Source organism: Haliotis asinina, chromosome 15 (genome assembly GCF_037392515.1).
Source record: "Haliotis asinina isolate JCU_RB_2024 chromosome 15, JCU_Hal_asi_v2, whole genome shotgun sequence".
NCBI lineage: Eukaryota > Metazoa > Mollusca > Gastropoda > Lepetellida > Haliotidae > Haliotis > Haliotis asinina.
This window is the reverse complement of record NC_090294.1, coordinates 22,818,501-22,837,073: the sequence shown is the minus strand read 5'-3', so window position 1 is coordinate 22,837,073 and position 18,573 is coordinate 22,818,501. Positions and strand designations below refer to the sequence as shown.

General features: G+C 41.2%; 1 protein-coding gene across 1 annotated transcript in view; it reads left to right on the top strand.

The window, feature by feature from the left end:
• Window positions 1–18,573, top strand: part of LOC137265370 (uncharacterized) — a 48,988-nt gene that overhangs the window by 17,770 nt on the left and 12,645 nt on the right. The window contains exons 6-19 of the mRNA XM_067800759.1: window positions 5,021–5,079; window positions 5,726–6,058; window positions 6,482–6,562; window positions 7,276–7,445; window positions 7,937–8,048; window positions 8,267–8,419; window positions 9,867–9,972; window positions 10,499–10,599; window positions 11,446–11,526; window positions 12,755–12,928; window positions 13,227–13,315; window positions 14,735–14,840; window positions 15,664–15,828; window positions 16,210–17,265. Coding sequence (XP_067656860.1) covers window positions 5,021–5,079; window positions 5,726–6,058; window positions 6,482–6,562; window positions 7,276–7,445; window positions 7,937–8,048; window positions 8,267–8,419; window positions 9,867–9,972; window positions 10,499–10,599; window positions 11,446–11,526; window positions 12,755–12,928; window positions 13,227–13,315; window positions 14,735–14,840; window positions 15,664–15,828; window positions 16,210–17,265 — 2,786 coding nt within the window. The remainder of the gene's footprint in view (window positions 1–5,020; window positions 5,080–5,725; window positions 6,059–6,481; window positions 6,563–7,275; window positions 7,446–7,936; window positions 8,049–8,266; window positions 8,420–9,866; window positions 9,973–10,498; window positions 10,600–11,445; window positions 11,527–12,754; window positions 12,929–13,226; window positions 13,316–14,734; window positions 14,841–15,663; window positions 15,829–16,209; window positions 17,266–18,573) is intronic.

The window sequence follows — 18,573 nt, the reverse complement described above, 5'->3', positions numbered from 1 at the left end:
TGTGTGATCATGTTTGCTTCATGTTCAGTTCCAGTTTTAAGTCATGTGTATTAGTGAAAACTTTAGGGAGTATGTGAATGTAGAAGAGGTTTCAAAGTTAGTGCAGAAATACTCTGTAATGTTTTAAGTACTCCGCGTACGCTTCATATACAATTCCCATTTTTGTAGAGAAAACGTCGCATGGCATGTTGGGTAGGGCTAGTTCAAGAGTCACGTCCGCCATGTTTGTACCTTAACGGTATTAAAACCAAAATCGAACATTTATCCATGTTTTGTGATCCATCACAAATTGGCGACGAGGTAAACTAAATCTACATGTTCAGCAGCATGTCTGGTCACCATATTTTCGGTGAATTCAAGCCTAGTGAAGAAACTTGGGCATGTTACATCGAGCGGTTGGACGCATACTTTGTTACCAACGATGTAACCGAAGAAGAAAAGAAACGATCGTTTCTCATCAGTGTTGTGGGTCCTAAAACTTACGGACTTATGCGAAATCTAGTTTCGCCTGATAAACCGAAGGATGTTCAGTTCGACGTGCTCACCTCGGCTGTTCAGGATCACCATCACCCCCGACCGTCCGCCATAGTGCAACGTTACAAGTTCAACACATGCTTCCGGCAGCCCGGTCAGACTATCGGAGGATATGTAGCCGATCTTAGGCAGATCGCAGAATTCTGTGATTACGGAGAGGAACTTGAAAACAATCTGAGGGACAGATTAGTGTGTGGCGTAGCGGATGACCGCATACAACGGCGATTACTCTCTGAAACGAACTTGAACTACAAACGTGCTTTGGAAATCGCTCAAGGCATGGAAATGGCCGCGAAAAACATATCGGATATACAACCTCAAGGTCAGTCTCACAAGAAAACAACGGAAAACCACGGAAGTGTCAATTACGTGAGTAAAAACAAAAAACAATTCTCATCCAAGGGGCGTAACTCTGGTTTCTCTTCATCAAACGGAAAAGTAAACAAAGTCAAAAAGCCATGTTATCGATGTGATAGTGACTCTCATACCTCGGACAAGTGCAAGTTTATTGATGCAGAATGTTCATATTGTCACATTAAAGGCCATATCAAAAATGCATGCAGGAAAAGAAAAGGAAAAAAGCACAGAGTTAATTTTGTTGAGGGAGAGGAAAATGATGACAGTGAAAATGATGAAACTACTTATGAACTGTTTTCTCTACAAAAAGGGAACAGCAAATCTGAACCATTCATGATTACTATAGGTCTTAATGGCAAAGAAACAAGCATGCTTTATGACACAGGTGCAAGCATTTCTGTTATGAGTGAACAGACATACAAAGCACTTTGGCCTGAAAATGCTCCTCCCATTAAACACGGACCAGTTGTTCTGACCAGTTATTCTGAAAACAAACTTGACGTACTTGGATACATTGAGATTGAAGTTACATGCAAACAACAAAAAGCATCAGCTCAGCTGACAGTCATTAAAGGTAAACAACCCAGTTTGTTTGGCCGAAATTGGATCCGAATGTTCAAGATAAACAATCTTTCAGATTTGAACTGTGTTTCAAGTGACGTTTCCCTGAATGACATTCTTGACAAACATGATGATGTGTTTCGTGCAGAACAAGGTGAAATCCAAAACATGGTAGGCAAGATTTACGTTGATCCTGATGCTAAGCCTATCTTTTTCAAGCCACGCCCACTTCCTTTTGCTATGAAGGAAAAGGTGGACGCTGAGCTCGATCGACTTATCGATCAAGGTATCATTTCCCCGGTACAACATTCTGATTGGGCCACACCCATTGTACCAGTTCTCAAGGGGGACAACTCATAGCGTCTCTGCGGAGATTACAAAGTGACTATAAACAGGGTGTGTCAGCAAGACCCCTATCCTATTCCTCGCATTGAGGATTTGTACGCTAGACTTTCGGGTGGTCAGCGTTTCACTAAGATAGATCTCACAAGTGCCTTTCTCCAACTACCTATTGATGAACAGTCAAAGAAATATACCACAATAAACACACACAGAGGACTTTTCCAATTCAACCGATTACCTTTTGGTATAAAATCGGCTCCTGGTGCATGGATAACCTACTTCAAGGCATCAACATGACTGGAAGTTATCAAGATGACATCATCACCACGGGCGCTAATGACAAACAGCATCTACAGAATGTCAACACTGTCCTCAGCAAGCTTTCAGAGGCTGGAGTTAGAGTGAAACGTGAGAAGTGTGTCTTTCAGGCACCCGAGGTTGTCTACTTAGGACACCGTATCAGTGCCGACGGATTGCACCCAATGCAAGACAAGGTATCAGCCGTAGCCAATGCACCAGCTCCGAAAAACGTGACTGAACTGAAATCCTATTTGGGATTGCTGAACTACTACGGTAGGTTCCTGCCAAACTTATCTACAGTGTTAGCACCACTGCACACCCTGCTCAAGAAGGATGCTAAATGGCAATGGGAAGCCATGCAACAGAAAGCCTTCCAGAAGTCAAAAGAACTTCTACAGTCTGCTGAAGTTCTTGTTCACTTCGACCATGACAAAGAACTGGTGCTTGCCACAGATGCATCTGCCTACGGCCTCGGCGCCGTACTCTCACACAAGATGCCCGACGGTTCACAGAGACCGATTGCCTTCGCTTCACGTACCCTAAACCAGGCGGAAAAGGGCTACTCACAAATAGAAAAGGAGGGACTCTCAGTCATTTTTGGTGTGAAAAAGTTCCACCAATATCTCTACGGCACCCACTTCTGGATCTCCAATGATCACAAGCCTCTACTATTCCTCTTCGGAGAAAAGAAAGGGATATCTGCCATGTCATCGCCAAGAATACAGAGATGGGCAATCACCCTCTCAGCATATGACTACTCGTTCATGTACACCCCGGGTAAGGACCTGGGTCATGCGGACGCTCTCAGCCGTTTGCCTCAACATGTGAACTTACCTCCTGTGCCGTCGCTCCCTGAAACTATCTACCTCATGGACTTCCTGGAGACAACACCAGTTACAGCCAAGGAGATAGAGAAATGGACAAGTCGTGATCCCGTGTTGTCCCGAGTACACAGACTCGTACAGCATGGTTGGCCACAGTCAACACACACTGATGCATCACTCCGACCTTACTCAGCCAGACGAAATGAGCTCAGCACTCATGGTGGAGTGATACTGTGGGGATCTCGTGTCATTGTCCCTGAACCAGGACGGAGTCGAATCCTTGATGTACTTCATGAGGGACACCCAGGTATTGTAAAGATGAAAATGCTCTCGCGCAACTATCTGTGGTGGCCACGACTAGATGAAGACATTGAGCTGAAAGTAAGAAGCTGTGAGCCCTGTCAGATCAATGCAAAGGCCCCGCCTGCTGTGAACATTCACCCCTGGGAGTACCCCCGTACTCCGTGGCAGAGGATACACATAGACTTTGCTGGACGCCTCATGAACAAAATGTTCCTGGTGATAGTCGATCCACATACCAAATGGATGGATGTACACGTCATGAACAACTCTACTTCCGAAGCAACCATCGGTAAACTACAGTCTTCCTTCACAAACTTTGGTCTCCCCAAAACTCTAGTCTCAGACAACGGGACTTGCTTCACAAGTTCTGAATTCCGTGACTTCACACAGAAAAACGGAATAAAACACGTGTTCACTCCTCCGTACCACCCAGGCTCAAACGGTCTCGCTGAGAGGTCAGTCCAAACTCTAAAAGAAGGACTAAAGAAAATGGACGGTGGTAGTGTAGAATACAAAGTCTCACGATTCCTGTTCAGATATCATTCCTTACCTCACTCAACCACAGGGAAATCCCCAGCGGAGCTGATGTTCAGCAGGAGAATGAGGACCAGTCTGGACTTGTTACACCCTGACGACTCTGAAACAGTGCTAAAGGCACAAACCACTCAGAAACATTACCGAGATACTCACACCAAACAGAAAACAATCTTAGCTGGTGACCCAGTCTACGTCGCAAACTTCGGATCGGGTCAGAGATGGATTCCGGATAAAGTCAGCGAAACATCGAGTTCGACAGCAATCATAGTCCTCAACGATGGCCGAGTAGTCAGGAGACACTTCGACCACATCAAGCTGAGATACAGCACGAGCGAAGACGCAACACAGCTTGAGACACCCACCATGTCTCAGGCAGGCGAGACAACCATGTCTCCGGTGAGTGAGACAAAATCGAACACTTCGACAGCGGAAGTTGGGCTGACCAACTCGCAACCAAAAACTGTGTCAACGCCGGTGACCCCTGCTAGTACACGCTCTGAGGAGTGTAACCTGAGGCGTTCGAGTCGCACGACCAAACCTCCAAAGAGACTGATCGACTTGATGTGAAGACCTGATGTTATGATTATATGAACTTTAAATGTGTTTCAGTGTTAAAGTTTAACCCAAGAATGGGACAGTTTCAGTTTTCGTTAAATTCTACAGTTCTAAGTGATTTCCAATGGACACTAAAGTTATCTAAAGTTCAAGTGATTTTCAGTGGACTCTAAGTCTTAAAAGTTTAAGTGATCATTGATCATTACCTATGACAGGCAGTCACTCCTCTTTTATTTCACAGAACTATTAAAATCTTAAAGGGGGAGGTATGTAATGTTTTAAGTACTCCGCGTATGCTTCATATACAATTCCCATTTTTGTAGAGAAAACGTCGCATGGCATGTTGGGTAGGGCTAGTTCAAGAGTCACGTCCGCCATGTTTGTACCTTAAAAACCAAAATCGAACATTTATCCATGTTTTGTGATCCATCACATACTCTGCAAAAGAATAATTTCTGGGGAAGGGTGAAAACTATTAATATTTAGTTCAGAATGTCTAGTTTTGTGTTGATGAGTGAGTGAGTTTAGTTTTATGCCACAATCAGCAGTATTCCAGTCGTATGGCGTTGGTCTATAAACATTTTAGTCTGGACCAAACAATCCAGTGATTAACCACATGAGCATCGATCTGTTTTCTTTGGTAAAAATACATTGATTACTATATATTTCTTCTCTTATTTTGTTCACTTTTAATGTCTGTGACACAGGTGCAATGAAGAGAACAATCATGTCACACACCAAGGATGTTCTACAGCTGGACCACAAGGTGGGTGGAAGATGCCTCATATATTGGCAAACAAGGATAAGTTTGACCAGCAAAGCGTTTATAAGAAGTAGGAGGCACACAGCAATGAGCAAACCCATTTGGTTTGTGAAAGGTAGAGCAGATTGAAGACAACCTGGGGCCCTTTTGCTCACAGTAGTAATTGCCAGTGGGTGGTACTCATGCATGCTAATATGGCTCGATTGTCAGGTTGTTGCACAACTTAACCTTGTTTGCCAGTCCATCAGTAGACATCGTCATCACTTTACGTGCTTCAGTACATTATGTGCATCAGTAATACATGGGGCAGGGTTGCTGTTTTTTCACTAACCAGTCAACCCATGGCCTTGTTCCAGAGATGGAAACTATCTGAGCCAATGAGAACTGAGATTACCTTGTGCAACAACATTGTTGCCGCCTGCTCAGACATTGCGTCTGTGGTAGTTGCAGCAGGGTTCTTCATGCAACACTCTTACAACCTTCGTGCAGTTAGAATTATTTCACTTCAACAAATCAAACCTAGGTCTCAGTATCTCAAGTGAACCTTTAACCACTAGGCTATATTATGGACGATGTGAGAAGATTGTGTTTACAAATCTGTGAATAGGTTAAATAATGTAAACAGTGATACATTAAATTCATTTTCCAGGAATTCCGAGCTTTCAAACATGCCTACCTCTGTGCAGCATTCCCAGTTTTGGGGGCTCCAGACCCTCCATCTCCTTTATCCCCCTCCCCAACAACACCCACCAATACCCCACCCACCCAGATCACCTACCCCCGGTCTATTAGCTCAGACAAGCGGCCCTCCACTCCCCACTCCCTGCATGACAGTGGTGTGGAAGAGACAGACGATGGAGCCATGATTCCCACCGAGACGCTGTGTGAGCTTCTACGTCGGGCGTTCAGATTGTCAGCCGACCGCTTCCACCATTATGAAACTATGATTGCTAAATCATATCAAAAGAAATCCCCACCAAAGGTAAGTAGGATTTTGTTATTGTTTAGCATTCTCAGGCAAAAAGGTAGAAATCAAACAGGGAAATTAGTTTTTGTTTGATTCTCGATGCCAGTTAGCAATATCCCAGTAATTCATGACAGTCTTTAGAGTGAATGGGTGTTGTTTATGCCACTATTAGTTTTTTTGGTGCCTTTTCATAAAATAATCAGGTATGAAATATGTGTAAAATATTTGTTCTGATAAAATTTTCACTTGTTAAGAAATAAAAAAATTATTGTCCTATTTCATGAATTGTTGCTGGTTTCTGTGCCGGGATATTCTGACAAGCACACTAAATTATTTCAATCATCTTTTAAATATTAAGCTATTTTTTTTAAGTTCATTTGGAGCATGCTAAGTAAAATCAGATGTAATGTGCTATTTATTGTGTTTCCATGGTTACAGCTATTAGCTGAGGAGTTAATGAGTCAGCTGACAGCACTGGAGAATGCCACCAACACCTTCTACAGCCCTGCTTCCTTCCTTGTGTGTATTTCGCTAAATAAGTGGTTATTCCGCCTACTAGGTGTTCATTACTGTAATACAATGTTCGTTGCATGTGTTGGCAAGGTTAGCCTTTCTTTTTTTATTTGCTTGTTATTGCATATACCTTTCAGAGCCCTAGATTGGTTGGTAATGGAGAAAAACTATGCACTTGCAATATTGTACTTTGATTTTGTGATCTGTTTAAAAGAGGACGGTCATTGTGTGGAAATGAAAGCGTGCTTTACAAATTTAGGTTGAATTAGTGGCTTTGTATAAAAACAGCCTGGAACACTTTCCCTGTTTGGAGTTACTTCCCTTTTCATATTGTACTATGCTTTCTGTAAAGTCTTGCAATGCTAGGGACTTTGATGCTTTTTGCCTGAGCACTCCTAGATTCAGAGTACTTCACAGAAGTCTTTAAAATTGCTGTGTTAAAATTTGATCTTCAGCAAGCTATTCTCGTCATAAGAGGCAACTAAAGGGATAAGATTGTCAGGCTCGCTGACTTGTTTGACACATGTCATCGTATCCCAGTTGTGTAGATCTGTATTTATGCTGTTAATCACTGGATTGTCTCATCTGGATTGAATTACTTACAGACCACTGCCATGTTCCTTGTAGTAGTGCAATATTTTAAGATCTGTGTGCCCTGTCCTTTGCTCAATTAGCATTATTTTACATCTGAATCTGGACACGTTCTTTTCTTGTGCCAGACTCGGACTGGCTATGAGATCTGGTGCCACCACGAGATGTCGCACATCTCAGATCTGCTCAACAAGTTCTGGCACTTTTCTCTGCCCTATCCAAGTGACAGCCAGCTACACAACAAGGACCTGGCCACTGTCCATGAAGACTATGAGATACTGCTGTCTAAGCTATTGCTGTGAGTGTCCACCACAGGGAACTGGGTTAATCAGGTTTCTAGAAACCTGCCTTGGTCATAAGAGGTTACTCCGTGGTGATTATAATAAGTTGCAAAAGTCTGTTCTTGATGTGAAATGAGACTGTTTTGATCTGGTGGTCAGGTTTGGAGACTTGTTTGGTATTTTGTCATCCTAACCCAGCGACATGGATTGTTTGCCAACAAACAACAAACAAACCACTTAGAGTGCAGTAATCTCTGAATTAAAACACATCCAGACTACTGGATAAGTCTTTGAATTTTTAGGTTTCTTGTTTTGAGTTTTTAATCTGCCTTTGATTGTCTCCAGAATTTGATTATTTGACTTTCGAAGTTTTAACCTGGCTCATCCTGAAGTAGACTACCTAAATACCATCTCAGTCAAACACTTAACGGCTCAAACTCAAACATTCAAATGCTCACTCAAGGTTCAGTTCTGACACAGTAGTAGAAGGTAACTACTTTCCTTGCAGCTATGAACACCAGTTTAAGGTGGGAACAGACGACACCTCCAGTCCTCTTTTCTCACTTCTGTCTTCTGCTTCAACACGTCTGTTGCGGGAATTTGGGCTTCGATATGGCATTGTAAGTATTCACAGAAAACTTTTGTTGATAATGCTTTTCAACCATGACTGAAATGAAATGAAGCAGTGGTTGCGATATTGTTTTGTGCTTGAGTGTAATGCTAAGTCTTGACTCTTTCAGTTACCCACAATGTGGACTTCTATATATGCAAATGTTTGACTAGAACATTTGACTTCATTTTCATTGCGTTTGACTATGTGCTGTATTTCAATTCCCAGGGAGAACAATACCGCAGAGTGCTATACCTCCGGCACTTGATCGAGATCTTTTCTCCATCAGTGTGGTTTCTCCAACACATGACCTCAGTTGTTTCCAGTGTCAGAGACATGTTTCCTAGCAACAAGTCACAACTTGTGATGACCAAGAAAGAGGTAAACAGAATATGCTGTTTTGTTTCAGAGCTAAAATCAATTCTTATATGTCATAAAAATCACAAACTCATCATTATTTGACCACGAAACAAAAATTTGCAATCTTCACTGTGAAAAAAAATCCAAAGTCATCTAAGATCAGTTAAGCCATATCATGCTTAGTCTAAAATTAAGCATGAAGGTGAAAGAGTAATGGTCTTAAGGCCAGACCAATTATATTTCTTGTTTTACGGATTTTTGTCCTCAGAAATCCTAAAGGCAGGAGAGAAAACAAAATAAAATCACCAATCAGAGTAACATTCCTTCTATATACAGTCAGGCCGCGTTAGTCCGGACCCCGACAATCCGATTCCCACGATATCCGAACAATAGCTAGCTGTAACCAATCTTGTTTAATATGTAAACTCATTACCTGTTGATTCAGTAATCCGGTGCTTCACTCTCCGTATCCGAACGTTAATCAGCAGTAACAGATTAGCTAATTACACATAGTTTTGCTTCATTAATCCGGCGGTACATCAAAAAGGTTGGGATAATCCCTTCACACCATGAGCCCCATTCAGTGGTGATTGTTAAGTGACACTTGCGAGTTGAAGATGTCGTTAGTTTGTGATTTTGATCAATTAGTAGAAAAAGAGAGAAAACCCTAAAGCCAATTTTGATCTTATGTGTAAACATTTTGGTGAAGAATTCGGACAGTCTATCGGCAAGAGCACAATTTCGGACATCGGATATGTTTTGTGATTGGCTATGATCATTTGACAGACAGATGCAATCACGTGGTTGACACGTGATCTTACTTCATAACAATGCTGCCAGTCACAAGTATGCCAATGTCAAACTGACCATCGTGAAAGGTGATGTCTTGCCCCCAAACACCACATCGCACATTCAGCCAACTTGTATACGTTCGTATGTTTTTGTATTGCTATGTCAAAGGAAAGTAACTCTACTGTAGTTGTGTTCATAAAAGTTCGTTTCAGTAGTCCGTACGTTTCACTATCCGAACGTTTTTGATGAAAAACAGAAGTGTTCGGATTAATGCGGCCTGACTGTACTCAAAGTATATTACTTTTGGAAATTTATGAAGTGTATGTGGGGCCAAAAAAATCTGATTTTCTTGTAAATTTAAAATTCTTTTAAATTTTTGGCCAATAAAAACATTAGCATTTTTATTTTATGAGCTGGGAAAATTCACTTTTATTTTTTTATTATTCTTGAAAATATACAGTAGGCAGGTCTGTAAAATAAGAAATGAAATTAATTGTGCTGAATATAAAAATTGAAAAATAAGTGGATCCTGGAATTCAGATGCCACTGGAGACCATATGTCATTTGAGCTGAGATGGAGTTCAGTCTTAGTGATCAGAGATACTTGGAAAAGGTTGTCTTGTGATGAGATAATATTGAACCTTTCCCTGTGTAATGAAGGACATCTTTGCTTTAGTTCGTACTACTGGACACATGTATCAAGTCCATCCTGGTCCAGGCAGCCAAATCCTTCTGTCAGATGAAGAGTATATTCCAGACCATCAGACCTGCAGAGGGAATAGGTAAGATGATCGCACTGTCGTTGTATCAGACAGGGAGTGCAGGGTAGTCTAGTGGTTAAGACTTTCCTCATCATGCAGAAAGACCAGGTTCAATTTCCCATGGTGATATTGCTGGAATATTGCTAAAAGCTGCTTAAAACTAAGCTCACTGGAGCAGACAGGTTATTTATTGACAGATGACAGACCTTCACTGGTCAAATAATGTAAGATGCTGCCAAACCCAGTCTTGCAGCTCCTTTGCCTTGTTATCTGTGACTGTGAGCGTGAAGCCATAATTGCCTTCATGTCTTCAGTAATCCATGCTTGTTGTAAAACTAAGTTGTCCTGGGCATCTGGTGATGGGATTTTTTAACACTTGCATGGCATGCATTGATATGTGTTAAACAACGGACATGGTGAACTGTGTCAAATTTTCACTCACTGTTACTCTGTCTAACTCATAGACAGAGTAACAAGAGGAGTATCCATGATGAGTGGGCGTCAGATATTGGACTGTCATACGATGTGATCTATCTGTATCCTGCAGATATTCTCATTGGACTAATCTCCATTACACTGGACCTGCGTGCCTACCTGACAATTGAGAGCCACGAGACCCTGGATATGTTCCTATACAGAGCTGTACAGGTACACACTGTTACAACACACTGTTACAACACACCTAGAGTTGCTCCTTATCAAGCCTACCTCCCATCTACCTTCTTCCCTTCATTCTTTTACCTTAATCACTCCATCTGTTTCAACCTTCATTTCTTCCTCTTTTCATCTTTTGGTCGCTCCTTGTATTTTAACTTCCTCTCTGTTTCCCATTTAACCTTCCTTTCTTTTACGCTTTCTGTCTGGCCATTCCTAACAACTTCCCTCCCTCCCTCTCAGTCATCCTGTCTTCTTTCCATTTTTCAGTCCCTTCAACCTTTCCTTATATCTAAATTCCTTCCCTCCTTCCTTCATCCTTCTTCCCTGTTTACTATGTGAGTCACTGTAATGTCTGGTCCCTGCTCTGTTATTAAAAGATGACTCTCATGTGAAGTATCAACAATAAACACTGGCTCCGTGGCTCCATTTCCTGGGCAGTGAAGTAGCCTAGTGGTTGAGTGTCCACTTGTCACGCTGTCACCCTGGGCTCGATTCCGCACATGGGTACAATGTGTAAAACCCATTTCTGGTGTTGCCCGCCATGATATTGCTGGAATATTGCCAAAAGTGGCGTAAAACTCAATTCACTCACTCTCCCTTTCTTGACCCTCCTCTCCTGCAACTGTCCCTCCCCCAACACCCTCCCTTCACTATTCTCACTCACTATCAATTTTCCGTCTTTCCTTTGCCTCATCTGTTTTTCATTCTATCCTTTAAGGATGTATGTTACACATTGTGATTTTTTAAAGTTAAACTTTATCATCATGGTTGATTCTATATCAGTAAAGTAAAATCAATCATTTGTTACCTTGCTGACTGTGCACTTTTCTGTCTTAGGGTATATTCCGTCCAACATATGAGCGTTACAAGATTCTGGCTCAGTCAGAGTTAGCCAAGAAGAACATCAGCCCAATTCTGGTGAGTTAGTCTGCTCTTGTCCTGTCTTATAGAGTTGCATGGAGGAGTTTCTGTGGCAACATTAACTCCTAGAACCTCATGGTTGTTTGCCATATAAGGCAACTATGCTTGCCATAAGAAGCACCTAACAGGATCGGGTGGTCAGGCTTTCTGACTTGGTTGACACTTCATCAGTTGTGCAGATTCATGCTCATGCTTTTGATCACAGGGTTGTCTGGTACAGACTCCATTATTTACAGACCACCACCATAATAGCGGGAATATTGCTGAGTAAGGCGTAAAGCTAAACTCATTCACTCACTCATGGCTGATACAGGACTATGTTGATGTGATTTGACGACAAAGTAATGACAGTGAATACACAATCCCATTTAGAAAGTAGTAAAATGTAACTAGCGCTATATCTTGGATTCCACATTCTTAGTAAAGTACAGATTCTAGTACTTTTGGTGGGGTTATGTCACATGCAGAATTTAAACCCACCCTCAGAGTCAAGCACCTAATCGCAAGTACACAAAGTCATCTGCCTAACCTGCTCAACCACCACAACTTCCATCAGCTGGCTTTAACTGCTAGCAATTAGGTGCCTGACTCTAATGGTATGTGTTCAAATCCCAGATGAGATTCAACCAAAAACAAGTACTAGAATCTTTGCTTTCTCCAGAAAGTGTTTTAAGTGTGGACCATACCCCACAGAGTGGTGTTTGTATCACAACTGATGTACATCATGAAATTGTAGTTTGAAGACAACACAACTGCTTTGCTGCCTCTGGATCAGATGTCAAGAGGCTTGTTCTCCTTATGAGTGTATGTAACATTGTTCACAGAAGCACAGACCCGTGAAGGTCCCGGGGTAGAATAGGCCTTCAGCAACCCATGCTTGCCATAAAAAGCGACTGTGCTTGTCGTAAGAGGCAAGTAACGTGATTGGGTGGTCAGGCTCGCTCACTTGGTTGACCCATGTCATCAGTTCCCAATTGCACAGATCGATGCTCATGTTGTTGATCACTGGATTGTCTGGTCCAGACTCGATTATTTATAGACCGCCGGCATATAGCTGGAATATTGCTGAGTGTGGCGTAAAACTAAACACACTCACTCACACTCACACTCACACTCACGCTCACGCTCACGCTCACGCTAACACTCACACTCACACTCACAGTTCTCAAATGAATTGGTATGGTGAAAACCTTTTACACAACCTGTTTGACATATTCCTTTGCAGTTAAATATCCTGATCGGCAACATCCGCGATGAGGTGATTGACTACCGCAACAACTACCAATCATCATTTTCCCACTACATGAATATCACAGAAATTGCAGCTCAGGCTTTCTATATCCTGCTAATGGAAGACGTGGAAGAACTTTGCAGGGAGCAGGCAGCAAGATATGACAAGGTGAAGGTCATTCAAGGTTTCAGCATTATGCTGGGAATATTTCGCATGTCAGAAAAGGATCCAGTTAGGACATGCATTCCATAGTAGAGAACTGTTGAGAACTTAAATCCTGCTAGTTGATTTTAATTATTATATCCCAGTTTAGTAAATCAGAATCCATTGTTAAGGAATTTTCTTCTGCAAAAGTCAGACAGAATATAAACTGTATTTTCAAATTCATCATATCAGTTTCTGAAATGAGAATGTGATGGTGATACTGGTATTCCTGTTGTTATGACTCACTTTCTTACTGATTCAGAGTGTCCATGAGATCAACCTGCAGGTGCTTGGCCTGGCCTACAGACTCAACAGACTTGACCAGGACTGGGCAGAGCACATTCCCACCGAGTCAGTAGTAATCACTTCCGTATTCCTTGAAGCCCAGTATAACAGGGCAAACTTTTCCCCCTGGCCAAACTGTCCCTAGAGAAACTATGGTCAAGGTCCAATTCTCCCCTGAAAGTTTAGACTGGGGAGGAAATGGCCTGCTACGCGGGGTTCTAATTGGTCTTTAAAAAGAACTAAATGAATTCCAATTTGTCTTTAGGCCTGACTATAATTTTTTTTCTTGTTTTATGGATTTGTGTCCCTTGAAAACCTAAAGGCAGGGGGGGGAAAAAATAAAAGTGAAATTTCCAATCTACATAAATTTCCTTCTAAATACTCAAAGTATTTAATTTATGAATTGAATATGAATTAAAAAACAACCTAAAAAGTATTTTCTTATGAGTTTACATTTTAGCCAATAAAAACATTATGATTTTATTTTTTGAGGGGGCTGGTGGGAATCAATTTTTATCTTTTTTTCTTATTCTTGAAAAGATATGGCAGGCAGATCCGTTAAACAAGAAATAAAATTGGTCTGTCCTTAGTGTGAAACAACAATTGGACTAGATGTCAGGCATGTTGACTGAATTCCACATCTATCCATGCTCTCTGGTTATGGTGACCTGCAAGGACCTAAAGCTGACCTCTGGATCTGTTAAGTCGTTTCATCTGACAAGCATAGGTTTTGGTGACTGATTTAAACATGGAATTCAAATAAGGGTCATTTTCTTTCATAGGTTTAATATCTACGCACCAAATTATCTGCATTTAATGATGGGAATATTTCTCATAAGACGAAGTGTGATTTTCATACAGTTATTAGTATCATTTAAGAATTAACTTCATTTTATTGAACACTGTTGTTCATCGCCTCCTCCATCATAGAGAACAGTGTATCTAGATATTAGAGATGAGCTTGTCACTACAGATGATAACAGCCTGTGATTCCTTAACAATCGGCCATTATCAGCTCTGTTGTCAAATGACGTCACAGTTTTTGACGTCCTGCTGCATAGTGTAATTAATCTTGTTCCATGACCAAACATTGTTGGGTAAGCAGTCTGTTGTGAGTTGTTTGAAGAAAACTTACAAACATACTTATCCATTTTACTTACTTACATTCATTTTAGCTATAACACGGGAGATAATTGAAAACCCAGGGCTTCTGCAATTGATATTGTCCTGAAAAACACCATTACAACTATAATGTAGGGATACATTCAAAAATTTTGGTGAATCAGTTTTTAAATTGTGACTGTATATGCTGATTAAATGGTCAGAAATGTATAGTCTGAATTTGCGTTACATACTAAGTTGAATTAGAATGGTTCTTTGTTTCATTTCTCATATTGTATATCTGGTAATACTGTTGGAAGACAGCAATGCCACTGTCATGGCAGAAAGACTTCAGTGAGCTTCAGTTGATCAATTGTGTTTCAGGGCTCAGCAATGGCGTAAAAGTTTACTTCGAGAAATACTGCTGTGGTCAACGTCCATCATGTACCACGTGCAGGACCTGGTAATAGAGGCCGTGTCAGGAGATCAGGTACATAGTGGTGATCACTCTGTCTGTGAAGGACTATGCTGCTCAACTTCTCATAGGGGGATACTGAGATACATAGAGAATCTCACCAAAGTGCCTACTGATATCAAATAAATCAACGCTTGCCAAGGATATTTTTGCCTTTATCAATAAGTGTTGATATTATTGATATCAGTAAACATGAGGGTGAGATTCTATTTATCATCCAAAATCATTCTTCATTAGTTTTCAATGATAAATGTACATCTCTGAACACAGCACTGGCATTAGATTTGCAGTGCAATGATGTCATAGCGTTGTGACATCATCAAGTTCATGACGTCATAGCATTGTTAGAGCATTGTGCAAAATCTACTGTCAAAGCAGTATCTCTTAGGAACACAGTTTTGGATTATACAACATACTATTCAGAAAAAGACAACTTATGCATTTTGGAAGATGGAAGATGGGTGGCCTGGTGGTCAAATTGCTGTACAGAGCATTCCTTTGAAACGTATGATTCAGTGTTTGAATCCCATATGTTATATCTGAGATTACTCTTTCTCAGTAAAATATAAATTCTAGTACTTTGTGGGGTTGTGTCCATCAGTGATTTGAAACAGTGTTAAACTCAAGTCCCTTGCTTACTCTTATGGTACACAAATCCCAGTTGTCATTGAATCCCAAAGCTCTTGGAATTGTACTCTACTGAGAATGTGTAATCCCAAAAATAACATGCTGCCATGTCATATGAAGATCTTCCACACACAAGATAAATGATTCCAGCACCACTATGATGTAAGTATTAGATCTACCTGCTGTGTGTCATGGAATCCTGTTTGTGTAGTTCCAGACGCAGGAAGTTCACCTGATGACTCCTCTGTCTTCCCTGACTGGGTCTTCCTACTCGGTGCATCGCAGTCAGTCGATGTTGGCTTCTTCTCTCACCCCATCTGTCAACAGCGCGTTCAGCAGCCTTGTGTCCTCGCTGCGATCTACGCCAAACAAACAGGTCAGTGTAGGACTATTTATTCAGTGACCATCCATAGATCTGTGTGTGCATGAGCATTTTAGCAAAATTCCAGCAATATCACTGCAGGGGACACCAGAAATGGGCTGCACTCATTGTACTCATGTGGGCAATCAAACCCAGGTCTTTGATTGGACAAGCGAACATTTATCAACTGGGCAGCCCTAACAGATTTGATAACTGTGTGATATATCACTATATTAAATCCAGACTAGTACTCTCAGCCACATATACACCTTCTTTCATGGTGCTTTATAAATGCTATTGTCTTGAACTCTGTGTTAAGCACCATTCAACTTCACCTCCCAAAATATATATTTTTCTGCATGGAATATCATTTTTTTTATTCTTCTCCAATTACAGACTGCAGTTTCTGACTCTCCATCCCGACATCCTCGACAACCTGCAACCATCCTAGAAACTTCCCCCGAAACGATAAAGTCATCAAAGGCAATTAGCAATGCAGAGCCTGAGAAGAGAGAGGCAGAAGTCGTTGTCATCCGCAAGCAAGGGTCATTTGAAACCAAGTCGCTTATATCGGTTGAAGATCGTGCCGACAGTGTAAAATTTAAAGGCCTTAAGCAAAGTGTGTCGATGCCTAACATGAAAGACAAGGACGAAGATGCATCAGAACACCTAAGGATGACACAGTCTGGAGATGAAGATTCATGCCCCTTCATGCCCCTCCTCAATGAGAGCGATGAAATGAGCAGCAATGAAGAGACTAGACACAGCAAGAGTGACATTGATGGGTCCGGACTGGTGTTCCAAGCTACAATGCACAATGATCCATGTGATGACGATGATACAAGCACAGTGGCATCTGAAGCAGATGCGAATTCTAATGTTGAAGAAGACTCAGAAACTGAAGGTGACTTCAAGTTTCCACCCATACAACAAGTGTCTTCAGGCCATCAAGACAGCAGTAAGGTTTTCCATATGGATGATACACATAGTGAACCTCGAGGCTTTGTGTCACGCCTCACCTCAGCATTCAGGTTGCCGAGGAAAAGAAATGTTTCCATTGGAACACATGAATCAGGGTTGGAATATGAAGAAACAAAATTCCAAAACTCACTTGAACGCTCTTTCATGTCTGCTGACAACAACCTTGAAAGTTCTGACAGACACAAAGAGTTCTTGGATTCCTTCTCCTCTGAATATACAAATGTGTCCCTCCCCACTCCTCCTCCTGGGTCTGATGCTTGCTTGCCGATATCTGGTTCTGCTATTGACCTGGTTGTAATACTGCAGCGTCTGGTTGGGATTTCAAGGACATTTTACCAGATTTTGTTCCCAACCTTGGATGACCTTGAGACCCTGGAGGCTCTGGATGAGGGAGAACTCAGCATGGAACAGCTGGAGTTTCATCAGAAGAGTGTTGCTGGCAAAGAAGAAATATATGAGAACTTCTTAACAGTAAGGCCAGAATAAGACATATTGCTTAAAACAGTTTCGTTTCCATCAACCCTCCCAGTAGAATTGTTCTTCAGTAGCCAATGTTTCTTGTGAGAAGTGACTAACAAAACTAACAAACCTCTGCAGTATTGATGTTAAGTTAAATATCAATAAATCCTACATCCCTTAAAGGTCACATGCAACCAAAAAATCAAACATAATTAATACACAATTACCACTTATTCATGACGTATAATATACATTGCTGCTTGTAAAAACTCAAATAAACAAAATTGTAAGCACACAATTGCACTTCAAAAGTGCAATATTTTGTACTTGGGCGTACTTCCCTCAAAACAAAGCCCTCGGAAGACCAAACACAGTCATAGCAGGTGGACACAGCTGGCTGGTTCATTTGCTGATACGCTGAGGGCTCGTTGTGTGTATAGAAAGAAGATCTGTTTGATGGGCATTTTAGAAGTATGGTGAGTCACAAGAAAATAAGATTCTTGATGGATGACAACTTCCTTTGTTGTACTTGATGCGTCGTTTCAGTATGGATTCATATACCATCGTCAAACAAAATCATATAACTAGAAGAAGTTGTTATCCATAAAGAATGTATATAGAGATGTTGGATTTTGTAAATACATGTTCGCTGAATTTGCGTTCGATCCAACCAAAAATCATCTCTGTAGAGATGGTGAACTACTGCGTGACTGGAAACTGTCATTCGTCCAGGTACAAAGCAAAACTTGAAATTGACAAAAGTTTGCACCAGTTTCCATCAGATCCAGTCATCTGAGAAAAATGGATGTAGTTTGTTTGCAACCCACAGACATAAAGACATGTCATGTGTACAAGTATCACGCCTGCCTAATTAATGTGGCAGAGACAGGACTCGGATGCACGAATCATAAATCAATTTATTTTGTTTATGGCGTATAGCCTGATAGGTGTTAAGTTCAAATTGTATGTTGTCAATGATTGAAGCTGTGTATGTTGTCTTAAGCAGACAGGCAGGTAGAGTAGATTATTTACTTGTTTGTGTAAACAACCAAGATTAGACTACTGCTCAAGACCTCATATTCCTGGCATGCATACTGTTTCAAGCATTGTGAACCTATTCACTGCGCATGCGTTATGGGTGCAGCGCAGCACAGCTGTTTAAACCACTTTTTCCTCTAACGAAATTTAGCGAATCATTTGAACTCCGATTTTGCGTGCTTTTTTTTTCGTGTTTTTTTTCCAACTTTATAGTTTGAATTGGCATTTTTGATGATTTGTTTCGGTTAGTGCATACCTAAAGGTATCAGAATCTGAAAAGTT